The following is a 19,665-nucleotide window of genomic DNA, read 5'->3' on the forward strand; positions in this document are numbered from 1 at the left end:
TCCAATCAATGAATTGGTTGATTACTGTGTAACTATGAGATAGACTACATGAAAGTGATATCTTTCAGTCAATCTTAGTTCCCCTGTAATTGTCTGAGGGTGAGCATTACAATATGTGGTATATGAATTTACTGTTTAAAGATGTGAATTCTATGTCTAACATGGCTTCTGAAGCAAAACAACTACTTATTCTGTGTTTAGTGTGAGGCTGTTTTTTTTTCCTGTGTTGAATAATTGAAAAATATATTCTGAAGTGTTTAAAGATTAACATTCAATTAGAATTACAAATGACCAAACCTAGCTTTTCTTGAAGATTTTAAGTTCAAATTCTGACTTTTTATCAGTAAATTCTAGTAGACTTTATCATTTTTAACAAGTCTTTGAGGAATATTTGATTGTGTATGAAAAAGTAGTTAATTGACATTTTGAAAAGGAAATAAAACATATTAAATTTTGATCAGAGGAAGTTTAGTATCTTTGTAGGAGTTAAATTATCTCCTTTTTAAAAAAATCTTAAGTATTCAACTAATGCTCAAATATAAAAAATAGATTTTAACATGTGCTCAAATTTATATTTTCTTAAATATCTCAATAATATGTATAATCTTGGTAGCATGTCAGTTTTACATAAAAAGTCTGAACTTACTCAGTTACATATCTTAAATCAGAATAAAAGGACTAACCTTAGTTAATCAAATAGGTCAAATTCTCTAACACATTAATGACAAAGAATACCAATGTATATCAGTTCTTTTAACACAAGAAATAGTTCTCTAATTTTTGATTATTTTAAATACTTCTATGCCTAAGTATCCCTGGATTTAAGACATACTAATCTACTTTGAAAGCAATTATCTTTTGAGCTAACATCAATTTCTTATTGGTCACATCACAAGTTTTCACTTGGACAATGGATAGATTCTTATTTGTAACCATCATACACCATAGCCTTATTTATTGCCTATACAAGGAATTGATAAATTAGAGATTGGTCTTATTGTTGTTATAAGCCACATAACTCATCCAGCCCATATCTCACATTTCTAGTATTCTTTATATTCATGTTGCCCATTACCCAATTTTTGTCTCTGCAACCTCTACCATACAGTTTTAATTTTAGATTAAATTTTGTTTTCCTTCCTTCGTAAAATATTTGAATGATTTATTCAGCTTTAAATATTTCTGATTTTTACAGAATCTTGCATTTTCTTCATTATTTTGGTCTAGTAGGACCATAGAATTCTTCTGAATATAAAATGATGTCAAAGCAGTGGGATTTCTGTATTACAAGAGTCTAAAAGGATGTAACAACCCAAATACAATGCATAAACTTTTGCATTTAGTTATATTATCTGTTTCTTTTCTTTTCTTTTCTTTTCTTTTCTTTTCTTTTCTTTTCTTTTCTTTTCTTTTTTTGATCCTGCATTGGGGGAAAAGCAGGTATAAAATACATTTTCAGTGAATTGGGAAAATCTGAATATGGAATTGATATTAAATGCTATTATAATTAATTATAATTGTATTATTTAGTAATGGTGTTGTGGTTATGTGGAAAAAGTCCTTTTTATCCTAATGAAATGTGTGTTGTAATATTAAGAGCCAAAATGTCTAAAACTTAATACCAAATGTTATAAAAATCACAATCACCACAACAGTAGATGGATGGATAGATAAAATAAACCAAACATATGAGGAAAATAATATGTGATTGGAATCAAGATTTGATTGGAATCTCAAGGCTGTGTTAGATTCTGTGGTGTCGTTGGCTTCTGAGATTGTAGCCCTGACTACACACATATCATCTTGAAGGATAGTAATCTATTCAATTGTGAAAAGAAAAACTAGCCATGAAGAGCTTATGGATAATGTGTATCTCTGTACAAGGTTTTGTACATACAATTAGTTTGTATCTTAGATACATTGAAGTGAATTTTTTGTTATTTCTCTCTAAGTGAACTTAAATCACATAGGAGACCACTATTACCAATGGCAGGAAACATCAAATCTTGCCATGTCAAGACAACTCTGGTTTAAAATTTAGTCACTGCTTGTTTAAAATTTAGTTACTTTGGGGTTAACTAGTCATAGTCAAAATTCTCCTTATCCACTTCTGACCTCCTCATGTTTCATGTGTGGAAAGGGGGCTCTAGAGACAGTGTAGTTCAGGTTTAAGAGTATGGCCTCTAGAGCTAGATTACCTGGGTTCAGATGTTATCTCTATCACTTCCTACGTGAGGGACCAAAATCAAGCTACTTAACCTCTATGTGTTTCAATGTCCTCATCTTTAAAAAAGGCACAATCTCATAGGGTTGCAGGGAAAACTAAAAGGTAATATTGATAAATAATATTTAATAACTATTAAATTTAAAACTACTAATTACTTTCAATAATAACTATATAAATAATAATAATTTGTGCAAATAAAATAAATAGTAGTACTTATTATATGCGTTAACTACTTAAAAAAATTCTTAACGTTCTCACAATGGTGAAGCTATTTAGTACATTTTGTGGTCCTAACTGTTAAGTCCATGGAGAATTCTCATCTGTTTCATTTTTAGGTATCACCAGTGCTCTTCCTGTATCCACTATAACTTATGATCTCTTTTTCTCAAAATGGTGAAAGCACAGTGGTTTATCTTCTCTCTTACCAGGGACTTGGATCCCTTCCCTTACACACATAATCTCTTACTCAGTCTACTGGAATTCAGAGCTTCTAGCACATTCCCCAGGTGTCTCCTGGCTTTAGGTCATCCATCTTGTTGCTATCCACCACCTACTGGCTTCCCAGCAAGATATAACACATCTCAGTTTTCAATTTTCTTATCTGTCTCTCGTCAGAGGTTATAGAAGTTTTTTTAAAGATATCTTCATGCTGGTGAGAAGACTGTATGGGAAGCTATCTTGAGCCTTCCTTTGTCTAGATCTGTCCCATCACCATTGCCACTCAGTTCTGACTTCCTCATGCTGTCATGGGCACTCTGACAGACATTTCACACCAGGTTTTAGATGAAAAGCCAGACATGCCTCCCTTTTTCTTCTGGATCCCATGAATCTGCCTGGGTATCTTTATCTAAAGAGGGGAGCAGAAAGAAAACCCCACATGAGACTCTAAATACTCTTTTGCGGGGCGCCTGGGTGGCTTGGTCGGTTAAGCGTCTGACTTCGGCTCAGGTCATGATCTCACAGACTGTGAGTTCGAGCCCCGCGTCGGGCTCTGTGCTGACAGCTCAGAGCCTGGAGCCTGTTTCAGATTCTGTGTCTCCCTCTCTCTCTGCTCCTCCCCTGTTCATGCTCTGTTTCTCTCTGTCTCAAAAATAAATAAATGTTAAAAAAAATTAAAAAAAAAATAAATAAATACTCTTTTGCTTTCCCCACTCCTCTCCTTCATGTAGGGAAGAACATTTCATTGATGACATATCTTATCTCACATCTTCTCAGTATGTAGTACAAACTCTGTTCAGTTCTCCATGCCTGGCTCTTAAAGTTAAAGCCCAGATGTTGGAGAGTCAAAATCTCCTCTGAGTTTAAAATAGGGCATTTGTCAGTCAGAATTGGGCAATATTTTCCTTTTCACAGAGATTCTATTTTCATCTTCCTCAAAGGGTAGGACAACAGAAATGATCAGAAGGAAACTCACGGAAAATATTCTATTATTCATGAATCCCACATAAAGATGGGCAGTTTAAGGAATTTCAGGGATATATTTGACTATACGAGGTGGCCGTGGTTCCCAACTGCTGAATAAGATGCTGTCCTCTGAATGTGTTAACAACGTTTTCCTGTCGGTATATATTATGTTTATATAAGACCCTCTGTGATAACCAACAGAGGTTTGCTCTTGCAACTTAAAACAAGATTGCTATACTGCACATACTGCTATGTGTTTCATCTCTCATGACATCTAAGATTTGGTTGCAATGAATCTGGCCTAATCCGCTGATATCTTGGTTCCTTCTCCATCCTGCTCTCATGCCAATAAGTACCTCTTCCAAATTGTTTTCATCTCAATATATGGAGCTACCATTTACCTGATTGACCAACACACACACTTGAGAGTCATCCCTATTTCTCTCACTTATTCTGCACCTAGCATTTAACATCAAGTCCTATTCTTCCTGTTCAAAATAATATTTTAAGTTTGTTTACTTTACTCCAGGTATTATAATCCTTGCCCTCAACTCAAAGGCCTTCAATGGCTTTCTATTCCATTGAGGAAAAATCATGTAGCATGGTCTCCTTGGCTTACCTTCAGACTTACTTCCTGGCCCTTTCCTCCTTGCTTGGTACCATGGACTTTCCTTCAAATTTCACAAATGTTAACTGTTTTTACATTTTGAGACTTGTGGTTGTGCAATGAGCTCTGTGAGGAGCTCTTTTCAGACTTCATCTGCCTAAGTCAAATCAATCCTTCAACTCTTTTTTATTTATGTTTATTTATTTTTGAGGGAGAGAGAGAAAGAGAAAGAGCAGGGGAGGGGCAGAGAGAGAGGGAGACAAAGAATCCGAGGCAGGCTCCAGGCTCCAAGCTGTCAGCACAGAGCCTGACATGGGGCTCAAACCCACGAACCGTGAGATCATGACTTGAACTGAAGTCAGACACCCAACTGACTGAGCCACCCAGGCACCCCTCAGTCTTTCAATTCTTATCAACTGTGGCACATTGCAGGAAGTCTTGGCACCTCCCATCTCACTTAGGTTCTAGCAGGCACCCTTTCCTTTTCTTTCATAATACTTATGAAATATATTTTGTAAGTATATTTTTATGTTTGCAATTATTACTTTAATGACTATCTCCCTCTCTAGTCCATAAACTCTGTGAGAGTAAGGACCATGTTTGTTTTGCTCACCACTGGATCCCAAAGGCCCTGAGTCTGAAACTTAGAAACTGCTCAATAAAAATTTGTCAAATGAATAAAAAAAAAATAAATGAATTAATTAATGGAGCAGTTTCAAATAGTGGGGTACTAATAAATGTGCCCTTTTATTCTTTAGCACCAAGAATGCTCAAGAATAAAAGTGAATGGAAGCAAGTTACCTTTCCACTGTCATTATTGGTACCCATGCAAATACTTTTGATTTTTTGGAAAATGTGTTGATATTCAGCCAGAATATGTCAGCATGGTGTCTCTTCTGATTGGCTGATTCTTGTGTCGTGCCTTTTCATCAATATTTTGTATATTATCTCTATTAAGAAAGAAACATTTGGAAATAATCACAATAATTGTCAATTATTTAATTACAGGGAAATGAGCATTTAAAATAAATAATCATTTTGTTATTAATTTGTTATCATACTTCATGAAACGTGAGTGGAAGTTGATATACTAACATATCTTCAAAGCTGCCTCAGGAGTATAAAATGTACACACATCTTGAAAATTAAACTGGTGAATTATTTAAAAAAGGCTTTTAGAATGACTTAGTTCAATCTGCTAGTACCCCCAAAACTAAGGTGTTAGAATAAATGTTTAAGCTAGACATTGTAGGTCATTTAAATTCTATAGATTACTCAAGAAAACCCTCCACAGGAAGACAGATGAGAAAGGCAGGCAAAGGGAAATAAATGAACATTCACTTTGTGTCAGAGAAAATCAGAGCTGGTTTTTCTTTTAGGAACAGCCTTTAGCATTTATATTTTCTCATGGTATACATCAGCATCTTTAGTCATAAAATTTCTGAGTGTCTTCTTGATGGCTAAACATGTTTCTGTCTTTGTTTGAGGAATTATTCTGAAAGTACAAGTGAGTTGTATTCTTTGTTTAGCAAGACAAGGACACTCTATGTTAAAGAATGTGTATGTGGATGATAATGGATATTTCTGATGAAAGTTTTATATTTTAATTTTCCTTTTAATACATATGTTGCCTTTAATGTCCAAGTGGAACATGGAAATAAAGAGTACCAAGTTTCAGTCAAGACACCCCAACAGAAAACACGTTTCTTCATTAAATAGTCATGGCTTCCAGCACTTTAAAACTGAGGATTGTGGGGACACATGGGTAGCTCAGTTGGTTAAGCATCAGCTCTTGAGTTTTGCTCAGGTCATGATCTCGTGGTTCATGGGTTTGAGCCCCAGGTCAGGGTCTGCACTGACAGGACAGAGCCTGCTTGGGATTCTCTCTCTGCCCCTCCCCACTCGTGCACATGCTCTCTGTCTTTCAAAACAAATAAATAAACTTAAAAAATAATAAAACTGATGATTGTGGAGAGTGGACCAATATGTCCTTTTTCTAGAAGCAAGACTGTGTAACACTTTGAGACTTCACTCAGCAGGACAGTTGCCTACCTGTAAAAATTCAGTGCCTTATTGCCCCATCTCTCACCTGGGTCTTGTGGGTTTCTTGGAAGGACTTTATTCCTTTAACTTAAACTTTGATCTCTGTTAAAATACACATATTTCTTTTCCTTCCCTTTCCTGGGAACTCTAAGCTATTTCCAGTTATTTAAAGTATAATGAACACTTTCTGATCTTTTCTGAGGGGCAGGCTTGGCGGGTGTGACACAGAAGCACCAGGAATGAGGTTATGCCCCCAGTAGAAGTCAGCAAGCCTCTGCAGAGTCGGTGGCCAATAAATTTGGAGGAGGGGTGACAACGAGAGAATTAGGGAAATCATTGATGCCAAAGGCCCATTTTATATTTTTGTAAATCTGTATGATAAAATGATCAGCTTTAGTTTAGTGAAAAAAATGCATAAATCTTAGCATGATGATTAAACATTTGAAGAGATGTTTGGTTTGAATTTTTTATTTTTCTTACCAACTAGAACAGTATCTTACAGATGGTCTATATGAAGGCAGTAAAATTAAGGAAGTATGAAACTGATAAATCATTGAACCCATTTGTTTCTGCAAAAGTTACTTCTTGAGAGTAGATAAAAGCACTTTGAACATGTTCACTTTTTCTCAGGTCACAGGGGTGCTATTTAATAAATTACTTTTCTCAGGCACTAAGGGCCACCTTTATTCATTTGAAAAGGTTAATGCAGCTGTTCAAAATGTCCAAGTTTTTCCCAGAGAATAATTTATGCACTGAAAGTCTGTTTTATTTGGGAAATGCCTAAATAGTGTAAAAAAAAAGTGAAGTACAAATTAAAAACAAGTAGATCTCGCAGTTCATAACTAAAGTAGTTTTTTAAAAAAATTTATATGTGTTGATTATATATCCCTGACCACTCCATTTAAAATTTCAATACTCCCATCCTGCCACCCCAGAACTTCCTATCATTCTTTTTGCTTTATTTTTCTCCAAAGTGCTTATCACAAATATACTCTGTATTTTACCTATAGATTTTGTTTTCTTCTGATTTCCCTAACTAGAATGTAAGTTCTAGGCAGACAAAAATTTTCAGCCGTTCCTCTTTCCCCTGGATAGTACCAGGTATGTGTAAGCATTCAATAATGTTTAATACATGAATGTAGGAATAAATCTATTCTGATCACATTTAGTAAGTAATTGCCATTTTCGCATTTGGGTAGTGTAGGATTACTTTCTAGAAGGAAATGCCACGTGATAGTTGAGGGTGGTTTCTGGAGTTATTGCGCATTGAATCTTGATTTTAACACTGGTTATCTGTTTAACCTTGGGCAAATTACTTCACATTTCTCATCCCCATAATAAGATGAATAAATCACCTATCTCATAGTTAGATAATTGTATAAAGTACTTTAAAAAACCCAATCTGGAACACTGTATATCCTTAAAACTCACTAGTACTATCATTAAGACAATTTGTGAAAAGAATATTCTTTATGCACTCATTGCCTATGTGAAATAGTCATGACAATTATGTAGATGTTAAAAATATTTTGCCTCAATCATAAGATTCAGTTTGAAGCATATGTTAAGCATACATTATTAATGTAATTTACTTTCTGAAAATTATCAGGATATTAGTTGTATTTATTTGACAAACTCCAATTAAGGCAAACAGAATAGTGTAATAATTCCAAAGGTCAAGTTTGTTTTGAATTCTACTCTGTCATTTACTAGATCTGTGACCCTGAGCAAGTTAATAAAAAACTTTAGGCTTTAGTTCCCACATTTGTAACATGGGTAAAAAATAAATCTATGTTAATAGTTGAATATTAAGCAAAAAACAGTGCCTGGGATGTAACAGATCTCAATAAAAGGAAGGTCAAAAAAAAAGAATCAGGTGTATAAAATTAGAGAACAGTGTTTATGACAGAACTATATCAATTTATACAAAATTGAGTGAAAATTGACAATGAAACTACATTTTTCTGACTCATGCTCAATCTTATGCAAATAAATCAGAATTTGTATTTTAGAAGTGGTCATTTTAAAAAGAAAATTTAACATGAGAAATATTGACATATTTAACAGAAAATCACTTAGCCCATGATTTCCTTTGTATTGCTAAGTATGAAATACAGAGCCTGTTATACTAATTTAAGAGATGCAACTGTCTCTTTTTAAAATTAATACATCTGAATTCCTTAAAATTCAATGTTGTGCATATGGTTGTCCTCTCTCTCCTCTATCCCCATCAATTTAAATTCATAAAGATACAAAGCTAAGAAGCACGTGCATGAAGCTTGTGCTCACTAATCATCAAGGTTTTTATTATCTGTGAAGTTGCTATTAATGTTTTGTAATATTGGCTGTGTTAGGCAGTCTTTCACACCACAGTTAGCACCAGTCACTGGGGTGTTGGTTGCTGCACCTAGTTATGATGGAAAAGATGGGAAATGCCTTTGCTCAAGCTCCAGTTTGCTGGAGCCACAATGGGACAGCAGCCACTGCACGTCACACAAGAGTGGACGATAGAAATTAGGTTCTACCTTGTGACATGAAACTCAACTGAACTTTTTTAGCCAGACCAGGACTGGATACACATGTCTAGAATTATACTCGCCTAGGAGCTAGGGAGACTGAGCAAACAGGACCTTATGCTTTAATGAATGTAAAGAGTCTCAAAATAGTCCAAATCCCAGGCAATCCCATTTCAGAAAAGAACTTTAGGAGCTACAGCAAGATAGCATTTTCAAGCTTGCCTCTGTGCATTGATGTTTAGGGTTTCTGTGTGCAGGGAAAATGATGAGATAGGTTTGAAGGTGGGAAGTGTACAAGTTAATAGTTCATCATTTTGTTTTAACTTGCAGGTGGAATATAAATGCAGTCTTGAAAATGCCATAATCTCTGCCACTGTTACAGGGATCAAAATATGGATACTGCCTACACAAGAGATGTGGGTGTCCTTTAAAAATCTCCTGCTTAATGTACCTTAATGTTGACACACTGATCAGTACAAATGATATTATAATGTGATTCAACTAATCAGAGCTGTTACTAGCCCATGGGACACCTTTGTGTTGAGCCATCTAGTTCCAGAGCATGTGTCTTAGCCAAGGGAGCACAAGCCCTGTCACTATCCCTCTTATTGGGTGTACTTGTGCAGGGGACAACTTGCACATCAATACATGGTGACCCTGAAGCTGATATTTCAGTGTCTTCTGTATGTCCAGACTGTGCTATGTTTTTTATGCACTTACAGTTTATAGTCTTGTGATCATCATCTTGATTTTCAAATGAAAAATCTAGAGAATGACTGGGGGAGGATTGAATCCATATCTGCTGATATCAAAATCAGTGTATATTTTGTTGAAATAAGATGCTGTCTACCTCTGTCTTCTTTTCATCAAAAAGTATTTATCAAGGGTTTTAATCTTCACGACAGTTCTGTGAGTCCTGTTCAAAGTGTAAGGGAGGGAAGCATGCCACTTTTGAACAGCTCAAATCTGATCTAACTTTATAAAGCTAAGACTTTGCCACCACTGTTAGTAGGTTGCTTCAAATAGCACGAGTTTCTCATCCATTTTTGGTAAACCTAGATGTGTCCAGTTTAGTATAATGATAATTCTCACAGTTTTCACAATCAAGGCCTTTTCTCCGTTTTTTGAAAAGAAGTGATTTTCTCCCTCTTAATGCCCACACTATAAAATACATCTTTTAAGCAGGTTGCATTCACTACATAAGAATTTGCTTATCCATTTTCAGATGAAAATATCTATTAAAGATCTATCACTTCATAAATTTAAAGAAAAGAAACTGATGATAAATATCAGCCAAAATAACACCTTTTTTTTTTTTTAAAATAACAGATGATATTTAGGTAGTGTGTATAGCAAATGTTAGCAGAAATACCCGTTGAATTCTGGGTTCCCCAATTGTTTTCCATGGCACTTAACCTCCCTGAGACTTATTCATCTTTCTCTGTACATGGAGTAATAATTCCAATCTCATCCAATATGAATGGGGGACAATAGGCAAGTGATCTGGCACACAGTGCCTTCTTTGTGCGTAGTGTCCTCTCACTAAGTGTTTTTTTTTTTCTCCCGTGGAAGAATATAAAAGCTAGACAGCATTTCAGAGTAAAAATAACTCATCAGTGAAAATTCCCCACTCTGTGAATCACTTTGCATGGAAGGTATTTCTAGCTTGGAAGACAATGATGTGAGTCTAGGGTCTCCAATGCCTCATGGGAATCAACGGGACCCAGCATGAGAAGGGTATGGCAGAGCATCTACTACGTGTGTGTGTGGTGGGATGTACTGCTCAGAAACAAGCTGCTCTCTTTCCTACCAGTATTCCAAAATCTCCAAGAGATCAAGGCTTGTTTATTTGAGGTGTCTTGAGGAGCTAGATGATGACACGGTGCAAATGTGGCCAAGAGAGCCTGGATCAGATATTTGTGTGAACTTTTTGTTTACTGAATGTCCTAGAGAATCAGAAACAACTAGACATGTGGCTGTTCTCCCAAAAGTCATGAGGTTCGTGCCAGAGTAGCATGTTATAATGCTGAAGGAAGGAAGTTCCTGTTGAATTAATATTTTTCAGTCTATTTTTAAGAGTAAACTCATGCCTTCCTTTCCCACATCCTTACCAAAGTGACTTTGTTCACCATAAACTTGTTATACTAAAATGATGGCTCAAAAGCAAGATGTATTTCCTTCCTTTTGCTAAACACTTGATTAATCATGTAAGGAAAGATCTTTAAGGGCAGCTAAAATACCATAACCCCTTCCCCAAACCCCAAGCTTTTAAAATGCACTAAATTATTTGAGTAAACCATTTACAATTTTATTTTCTTTTTGCTTTTCACACACAGACCAAAACCACCAACCCAAAAGATTTTTTTTTCAGTGCACAAACTATGCTCTGAGAATAAGTTGGGTGCTTCTGGAAGATAGTTTCACTCTATCTGGCCAAAAAAGGGTATCCAGGGGATAAAATATTAAACACCAGACTGACTGGTATTTAATTTTCAAAGTCAATTTATATTTATTTGTTCAACACACAATGACAACTTAAAAAATCACTTTCCATTACTTTCTCCTAGGAATTCAAGGTGTTCATTTATATGTATTAGTCCTATTTATTCACCAATGAAGAGTCATTGGATTCATGATGTCAGTCTACACATAGTATTTTTCTGTTCTTCCTTTTGCTTTAGTCCTGTGTTTCCTGAAAAAAAAAAAAATGATACACAAACCACTGATTTTGAGAAGTAGCAATAGTCTGGAATTCCTTTGTTGAGGGGAAATTTTTCCTGACATTATTTAGTCATTAAGAATATTGAGAATCCTCTGAGAATCAAGTACTGAGTGTTGAATCCCTTTTACTTCATGAATATTGGTGTTTTAAAGTATAGAGTTGTCTCTACATTGATTGGTTGTCTAAGTACATTGTTCTAATCTGTGAAATATTTGGTTTGATTTCTTCCTATTTATAATACATTTTCTTTTTCAAACTTTATGACTATTATATATCTTCGTTCTTTCACTACAAAAGCCTGGATTTGTCACCCTTAGCAAACTGACGCCAAAGAGTAGAAATAATTTTCAAATATTGTAACCAAAATTTCTGCATTGTTGCTGATAACTATTTCTCGGAATCCTTAGTCCCTAAATGAGCTTTGCCTGTACGTATATAGACTGCCAGCCTATCCAACAGTGAGCTCATATCAGCCTCAATCTTTTCAGTAAGTAAGAGTGAAGGCTGATGGTGTCCACATGATAAATAACTCTTTTCCAGGTTTTGCAATGGAACGAATATGGTTGCTGTCGCTTCTAACAAGTAGAGTGCTTCTGGGGTCTGCTCAGTTTAATGGCTACAACTGTGACGCCAACCTCCACAGTAGATTTCCTGGTAAGTCTGAACCTAATCTTTTCTCTAATTATATCTTGAAAGAGTGATTATATTTGAATAGTAAGGCCCTTAAATACATATGGAAAATGGAGGGGGGTGGATATCCATCTACATTAAGTGGATATTAACAAATGGCAAATGACAAAAGACATTTTTCTGGAGTTGTAATTTATATCCACATTAACATACAAAGTGTTCATCATAGTTAATATTATTATAATGGCTGCTCACAAATGTGAAAAATATTGGTTATTGGGTGATAGAATTGGGAGAGGCTAATTTCATCAAACTTTGCCTAATTGATGCCTTTTTCTTCCTTGTAAGTTAATTCAGACTTTCAAAACTGCCCTTATATGCTAATAGATTTACTTAGGAATAATACTTAAGAAAATGTGAAATATAGTACATTACTCAAAAATATTATTTCAGTGCAATGACGGTCATTACCAAAATACGCAGGCCAACTTCAGTATGCATAACACAGCAACCATCAATATTGTGACAGATATGAGATTTTTGACTATATTGATGGACATGTCCCACAGGTTTCTAAAATCTACACTCAGTGAGAAGATTAATTACTGAATTATCAGTGTTTCATTTAAGTATTCATCATTTTTATATCAGCTAAAGTTAGAGAATCACAGTTAAACACTTACAAAATAAAGACCAGAGAGTCTGAAATCACTTTTCCAAGTTTGCCATGCAAATTGAAATGCTTTCTGTCATGTTTTATATTTCTCAAACCTGCCAGTACTCCTGTGTTCAGAGCATGCCTGAGCAACAGCATACTTGGATATAGCAATCAGTAGGTAGTTATCTAGTTGACATGGGATTTCTAATTTTTATGAAGAGAGGTAATCTGGATTGCTCTCGAACAAGAGCCAGAGTGTGCAGGAATGTCTTCAGGAGCCCAGACTTAGTATGCAAGTGCTTGGCAGGTTAAGAACGACCTGGAGTTCAGGGTGAGGAATATCTGAAGGTAAGTCTAGCAAGGTATTCTAAGGCAGGGTTGTTAGTGATTTTGAGTACCATGCAGGAGGGTTTTTTAAAAAATGTTTTTTTGTAATGGAAAATTCAAACATATACAAAAGTCAAGATTAGTAAAACAAGTAATTGTACTGACCATCCAATTTCATCAATTATCAACACATAAATTTTGCTTCATCTCTCTCTCCTTCTTACCATTCCCATCCCTGGAATATTTTAAAGTGAATTCATTATTCATGTTTCAGAATGTATATGTGATGGAAAGGAACTCAAACAAAATCTTCACCCTTTTGTATATGTCTAATAAACTTAACGATAATCCCTTAACATATCATCTAATACTCAGCTAAGTTGCCTTTAAAACATCCACACAGTGTATTTGTTGACATGTGTCTTTAGTCTATTTTAATTGATAACAGTTCCTCTCTGTCACTTGCTTTTCTAAAATGCTGCTTATCTCTTCAAGTAATGTGGAATTCTGACTTTGGATCTGGTTGATGCAGCTTCAATGTGTTTGTTATTTAACATTCTCCCCTTTTTCCGTATAGCCTATAAACTAATTACAGCTAGAGATGAGTAAATTCAGGTTCAGTTGTTTGGACAAGAAGACTTTGTGCGTTATTTGTGGACAGTATTTTGTCTTTATTTTCTTGGTGATGAAGACACATTAAGTCCTTTTAAACACATTTTTTTAAGGATCTTACATGGTCATGTTTTGTTTTAGAAACCCAACCTTGGGAGAAGCAAAAGATAGGATCAAGTTGGAAGAAACTAGAGGCAGAGAGAAATGTCACGAAGGCTGTGTCAGTGGGAACAGCAGCAGGAGACAGCTCTTAAGAGACATTTTTGTGTTGGACTCAACAGAGTTTGAGAACTGGTTCAATTGGGGAGGTGAAAGAGAAGATGATGATGATGTCTTAGATGATGTTATGAACTTGGATAACTGCATGTTGATACTGCTGACACCAAAAGTTTAGGGCATTTGCATGTTTTAGAAAGGAAGTTTAGTCTGGGAAATAATGAGTTTGAGGATCTTCTAGAATTTATAATGACAGCTTCTATCCAATAGTATCCAATAGACCAATAGGTCCAAAATATGGACCTGGGTCTGAAGACAGAGGTTGCTCCCAAAGATAACTGTGTGGTATCTGAGTCCCTGTGCAGTGAGTGAGTAATGAGAGGGAAACAGGAAACTGAAAGGTAGGAAAATAGACTACTCTTTAGATAACATTGGTGGTGAAGGAAAGAGAGGAGTGACCTGAGCCAGCAGTTTAGGATTTAGGGATTAGAGGACTAGAAGCAATTTAGTATACACGAGTAAAGGGAAAGTATTCAGAGATCAGGATTACCAATAAGAAAATAATTGATGTAATGAGGAAAGAAAATATGGAAAAGAGCAAAGATACAGGTGGAGGAGTTGACATTGGGAAACTGGTAATTGTTTCTTGGATTTAGGAGAGAAGGAAAAATAAAAGACATGGGCAGGGAAGTTGAAGAATACTAATCGTGATGTGGAAGGCAGAGGCCCTCAGGAGAGTGAGGGCCCAGAGAGTGAGGTCAGGACCTGGGGAAAGTGGTCAAGCCTTACCCTGTTATGCATGAAAAGAAGGCCAAAAGGTAAAAAGATTTCCAGGCAGAGAGGATCCAGCTGATGTTGTACTTAGATACTTGTAAACAAAAGATGTAAATGATCCAGAAGTGAGTAGGACAGCATAGGGAAACACAGTACATTTAAAAATGATGTTAAAACATTCAATTACAGTGGTGCCCACTGACCACCTGCATCAAAATTACCTGGGATGGTTATCAAAAGTGTTTTAGCCCCAAAGTGTTTACTCCACTGTTTTACACCAAATATAGTGTCCAAATCTCTGATTGTGGTGCTGGGAATCTATCTGTATTTTAAACCCTGCAGATGAGTCTAATATGCATTCATGGTTAAAAACAACTGACATAGTATATACTATTAGTTTCTTTAGTCCATTTTTCTAATTAAAAGCACAGGTCTGTGTTAGGAAATAAAATTAAAAATAAAATCTTCCCCCAATCCAGAAATGCTCTCTGCAAGGCAGTAGAGATGAAAACACTTATCATTGAGCAAGCATTAACCAGAATGTGATGCTCATTGTAAGCAATCCATCAAGAGATTGCACAGAGAGAAATCTTGGTCTTTTATATAGCCAAGCAGATGCAACCCATTACATATATTTTCAAGATAAACCATAACTAGTCCTCAAATAAGAGGACTTGACAGAACCATTTGTCACGTATAGTTCATTCTAAATATACCTGGTGATTGGGATGACCATCTGTGTTAGCATATTGGCTTTATCTAGAGGAAAAGTAAACTTGTATCTTCCCAAAAGGAAGTACTTTTGTAATTTTGAGCCATGTTTTCTCTTGGTTTAGGATCTCGCACTCCCATAGAAACTGTGAGGTAGGAGTGTTATTTTCCTGGATGTTTGTATTTTCAAAAGATGGTTCCCAGATCCTTGAAAAAGATTCTCAGGTCATAAAGCTGACAGAGGCCTTTCTAGTCTTCCTAGGATTCAAGGAAAGGCGAAAGTATTTAGAATTATAAGTTGTCTGATGTAAATAGTTTAAGAAAAGGGAGGGAGAAGTTCCTTCCCTTATTTTAAACAGGGAGAATTAAACCTCTTAGTTTTAATTTGTATATGACCTTATACATGTTAGCACTTTTAGTACTGTTCCACTTAGACAGCAAATACCCAGACTTACCAAATGCACACGCACATGCATGCATACACACATACACACACACACACGCGCGCGCGCAATTTATTTATTGCAATATAAAATCTGTATTTAAAAAATCTAAGATCCAGATAACTCCAAAGTCCCAGGAGAGGCTTTAAGTTTATATGGATATTATTTTCAAGTGAGCCCACTTTTGCAGGTTGTTTGCAGAAGAAGACCAGAATGAGCAAATAAAGCATAAAGGTTAATTGCTTACTCCCCTCTTGACTTGTGGCTTCTCTTCCACATCAGGATCACCCTTGATATCATCAGGAGCTCCACAAGCTGCTCAGATACTAAGCAATGGGATAGAATGAGAATGAGTCTGGCAAAGGAGAGGGGCTATCTAAATGCAAAGTAATGCTAATAATGATGAAAGTAATCATCTCACCCTATCTGACCTTTGCTGTTTTATGACATTAGAACTATTTTCTTTCATTTCCATGGCATTTATCCTTGGGCCAAGGGAACTGCCATGGTCTAATTCATTTTAAATTTAAAGGGATACCATTTTATTTTAAAGGTAGTTAACTCTTGGCTATCTAAGCCAATAGCAGGGAATAGACCTATACTCCACTGGCATTATGGTAGTGCTCTTCCCAGAATAAAATTCAAACCACAGTTTACTTTTAGAGTACCACAGAATTATTTGGCCTAAATTAAATATATGGATAAATGCATTTGGCCTCTATGACTGACACACACCTTCTGGAACTATCTCCTTTTTTTGGAAGATGGTAGCATATAAGGGTTAGCCTTAGCTTCTAAGAAGTCTTTAATGACCATCAAGGAAAGATTAGGTTTGTGGCACCAGAAATTTGGTGGCCTGACACCATAAGAATGGTGAACTAACCACTCATGGGAAACTGAATATAAGTCAGTGTTACATAACTTGTCATTTTGTATTCTATTTAAACTATTCATATTCTATTTAAACACTAATAAGGAAGAAACCAATGGGTTCAATGTATTGAGTGATATACACATTACTGATTCTTTCTTGTATTCCTTAGATAAACCTATAAAATCTTTTAAAATCATTTTACAATGGGGAAATGGAGGATTAGCGTTTGTTTAATGATGCAAAGCTAGAAATTGACAGAGATGTAAAACTAAGACTCTTGCCATCAAACCATGATGCCTTAAAGTGAATTCTGAATACTAAGTTTAACAGAATCACAATGGGAATTACCACAGTAATGAATCTGAAAAATCATATAGTAGGAGACTTTGTTTAGCCTTTTTAGTGCCTACTTGACTAAGGAAATCTTTTTTCCCTAATACCTATTAATATTTCAATAAACACCAATGTTCCAAAGGAAATAAAATTAAGCATCACAAATTTCACAGAATTTAGGGGTGGGTCAAACAAAATGAACTCTCTATTCTTGTGTTAGGCTTTGCTTAATTAACCATTGCATTTCTCTGTGCCCAAAGATGAAGTCAGAGTGGATAATGGACTAATTATTCAAGGGAACATGTTTTGGCCTTTCTATGATAAGAAAGACGAATTCTCCTGCCTTTCTACATAGTAGTAGTGTTTTGGTCTCCAAGTTGTCCAGACAATGCCTGCCTTCTGCTTTGCACCTGTGATTGCAATTACTAGACCAGATGAGGCAGAAGAAGTGATTCAGGCAGGGACCGCTAATCACTTCCTGATTAATCTAAATGATAAAATGCAGTGGCAAGCAAGTCCAGTAACTGAATAATTCAGAGTCCATCCCCTTTTTTATTTCAATAAAGAAGTTTTTTATTGCATGAGTTTTTCGCTTCCTCTGCTTGTATAAGTAAAACCCATATGCTTTCTCCTGCCTGAAAAAGATGACCAATCTCTTCTGGTTCCAGAGAATGTAGAGGAGCTAGTGCAAATATAAGCCTGCAAAATTTGCCTCAAACTGCGTATGAATTTCCTGAGGCACTAGACACGACAGCTTGTATTTGCTAACGAGAAACAGATGTGAAAAACCAAGGTGGCAAGAAACCCATTCGGTGTAGAGAGGAAACTTGAGTTCCTAATCCACCTTAAATTCTTCATCAGCTGCTGGTATTTTGTGTAGATGAAAATCAATACCCCTTTAGGAGTTCTTGCTCTTTTAGCTCCAAAACCTCAATATCGTATAAACTCTTGTCAAGGGTAAAAGTATCTTTAAAAAATGAGTTAAAACAATGAACATAGCATCTGTTCTCTGAGCAGTTTTAAGTTTATATATTGCCAAATATTACTCCTCTCATTTTAGAGAGATAGAAGTGGAAGTGATATGTAAGTTACTCTTATAATCTGCAAGGATGGTATAAATTAGTTTTGGAATGTCTATTGGAGTTCAGGAAGTAAATTATTTGCAGGTTAGATTTTCTTTTTTTTTTTTAAGAGAGCACCAATTTATTTATTTATTTATTTATTTATTTATTTATTTATTTATTTATTTTAATATATGAAATTTATTGTCAAATTGGTTTCCATACAACACCCAGTGCTCATCCCAAAAAGTGCCCTCCTCAATACCCATCACCCACCCTTCCCTCCCTCCCACCCCCCACCAACCCTCAGTTTGTTCTCAGTTTTTAACAGTCTCTTATGCTTTGGCTCTCTCCCACTCTAACTGCAGGTTAGATTTTCTATGGCACTACAAAGCAGTGTACTCTTCAGTATACAGAACAGACTCCTCCTATTACATTGAATAGGTTTTGGTTCATACTATCAGTTTCAATGCAATGCTACTTTTAAGTGCATACAAACCAGTCCATGAATAGAGATACAATTCTAGTCACAGGAGTACCTGCGTCTGACCTGCACAGAGCCTCCACCTGCTCACAACAGACCCCCACCCCCACTCCGTGTGTCCTTCATTTGTTCTGGTGAGTGCCCACAGCATGGTTGACATTTGAGGTGCTCCTCCAGTTATTAAACTGCTATGGTTTACGGAATGGGGTAGAAGTGGGGGCAGAATACTGATCCTATTCCCAACTTTGTTTCACACACAGCCACCTGAGCACTAAAATAAATTTGTTTGGACTCAGGCTCACAAAGCTTTTTACGAACCCTCTTTCACTGAGATTCAAAACCAGTTCGGCAAACCTGGTGGCTCAGTTGGTTAGGTGTCCAACTCTTGATTTCAGCTCAGGTCATGATCTTGCTGTTCATGAGATTGATCCTCATGTCAGGCTCTGTGCTGCCATGGGATTCTCTCTCTCCTCTCTCTCTGCCCCTCCCCCACTCTCTCTTAAAAATAAACAAACTTAACAAAAAAAGTTCCTCACACAAGGAAAGGAATTTTCTCCTTCATGATTCCTCCTCCCCTCTCTCTCCCTTTCTCTCATCCTTTTTCAACTGACCTTCTCCCTCTTGCCAGCATATAAATCATACAAATAGGTATGTGGTGGCAGTGCTTAATCCCACCAGATAGCATCCACCCCAAGGGTTAGCTTCTGCCCAAAGTATATAGATGTGACTAAGCAGTTCAATTGATTAAGAGACTTGAAGCATTGGCATCACCTGGGGGCTTGTGAGAAACACATAAATCAGGTCCCATCTCAGAGCTACTGAATCAGAATCTGCATTTTAATAAAATTCACTGGTGATATATATGTACAATGTAATAAGTGCTGCTTAGAGCACGGTACTCATGATGTCTTGCTTGCTTTGTGTTGTTACATAACCACACTGTGTATATCAGCCCCAGGTGGCTGTCATGCCCTTGCTTGCTATTAATGACAATAGGAATCAGCAAATCTATCACTGTTAAAG

General features: G+C 36.0%; 1 protein-coding gene across 11 annotated transcripts in view; it reads left to right on the forward strand.

Annotated features, from left to right (window-relative positions):
- ZPLD1 (zona pellucida like domain containing 1) overlaps positions 1-19,665 on the forward strand; it is a 536,628-nt gene that overhangs the window by 480,951 nt on the left and 36,012 nt on the right. For 8 of the 11 annotated variants that reach the window (XM_042955552.1, XM_042955553.1, XM_042955551.1 and 5 more), the window contains one exon: positions 12,060-12,173. In XM_042955552.1, coding sequence (XP_042811486.1) covers positions 12,068-12,173 — 106 coding nt within the window. In that variant the 5' untranslated portion in view covers positions 12,060-12,067. Of the gene's footprint in view, positions 1-12,059; positions 12,174-19,665 lie in introns of those variants that run through there. The other 3 variants (XM_042955559.1, XM_042955560.1, XM_042955561.1) reach the window with 2 other exon arrangements.

The sequence above is a fragment of the Panthera leo genome, chromosome C2 (genome assembly GCF_018350215.1).
Source record: "Panthera leo isolate Ple1 chromosome C2, P.leo_Ple1_pat1.1, whole genome shotgun sequence".
NCBI lineage: Eukaryota > Metazoa > Chordata > Mammalia > Carnivora > Felidae > Panthera > Panthera leo.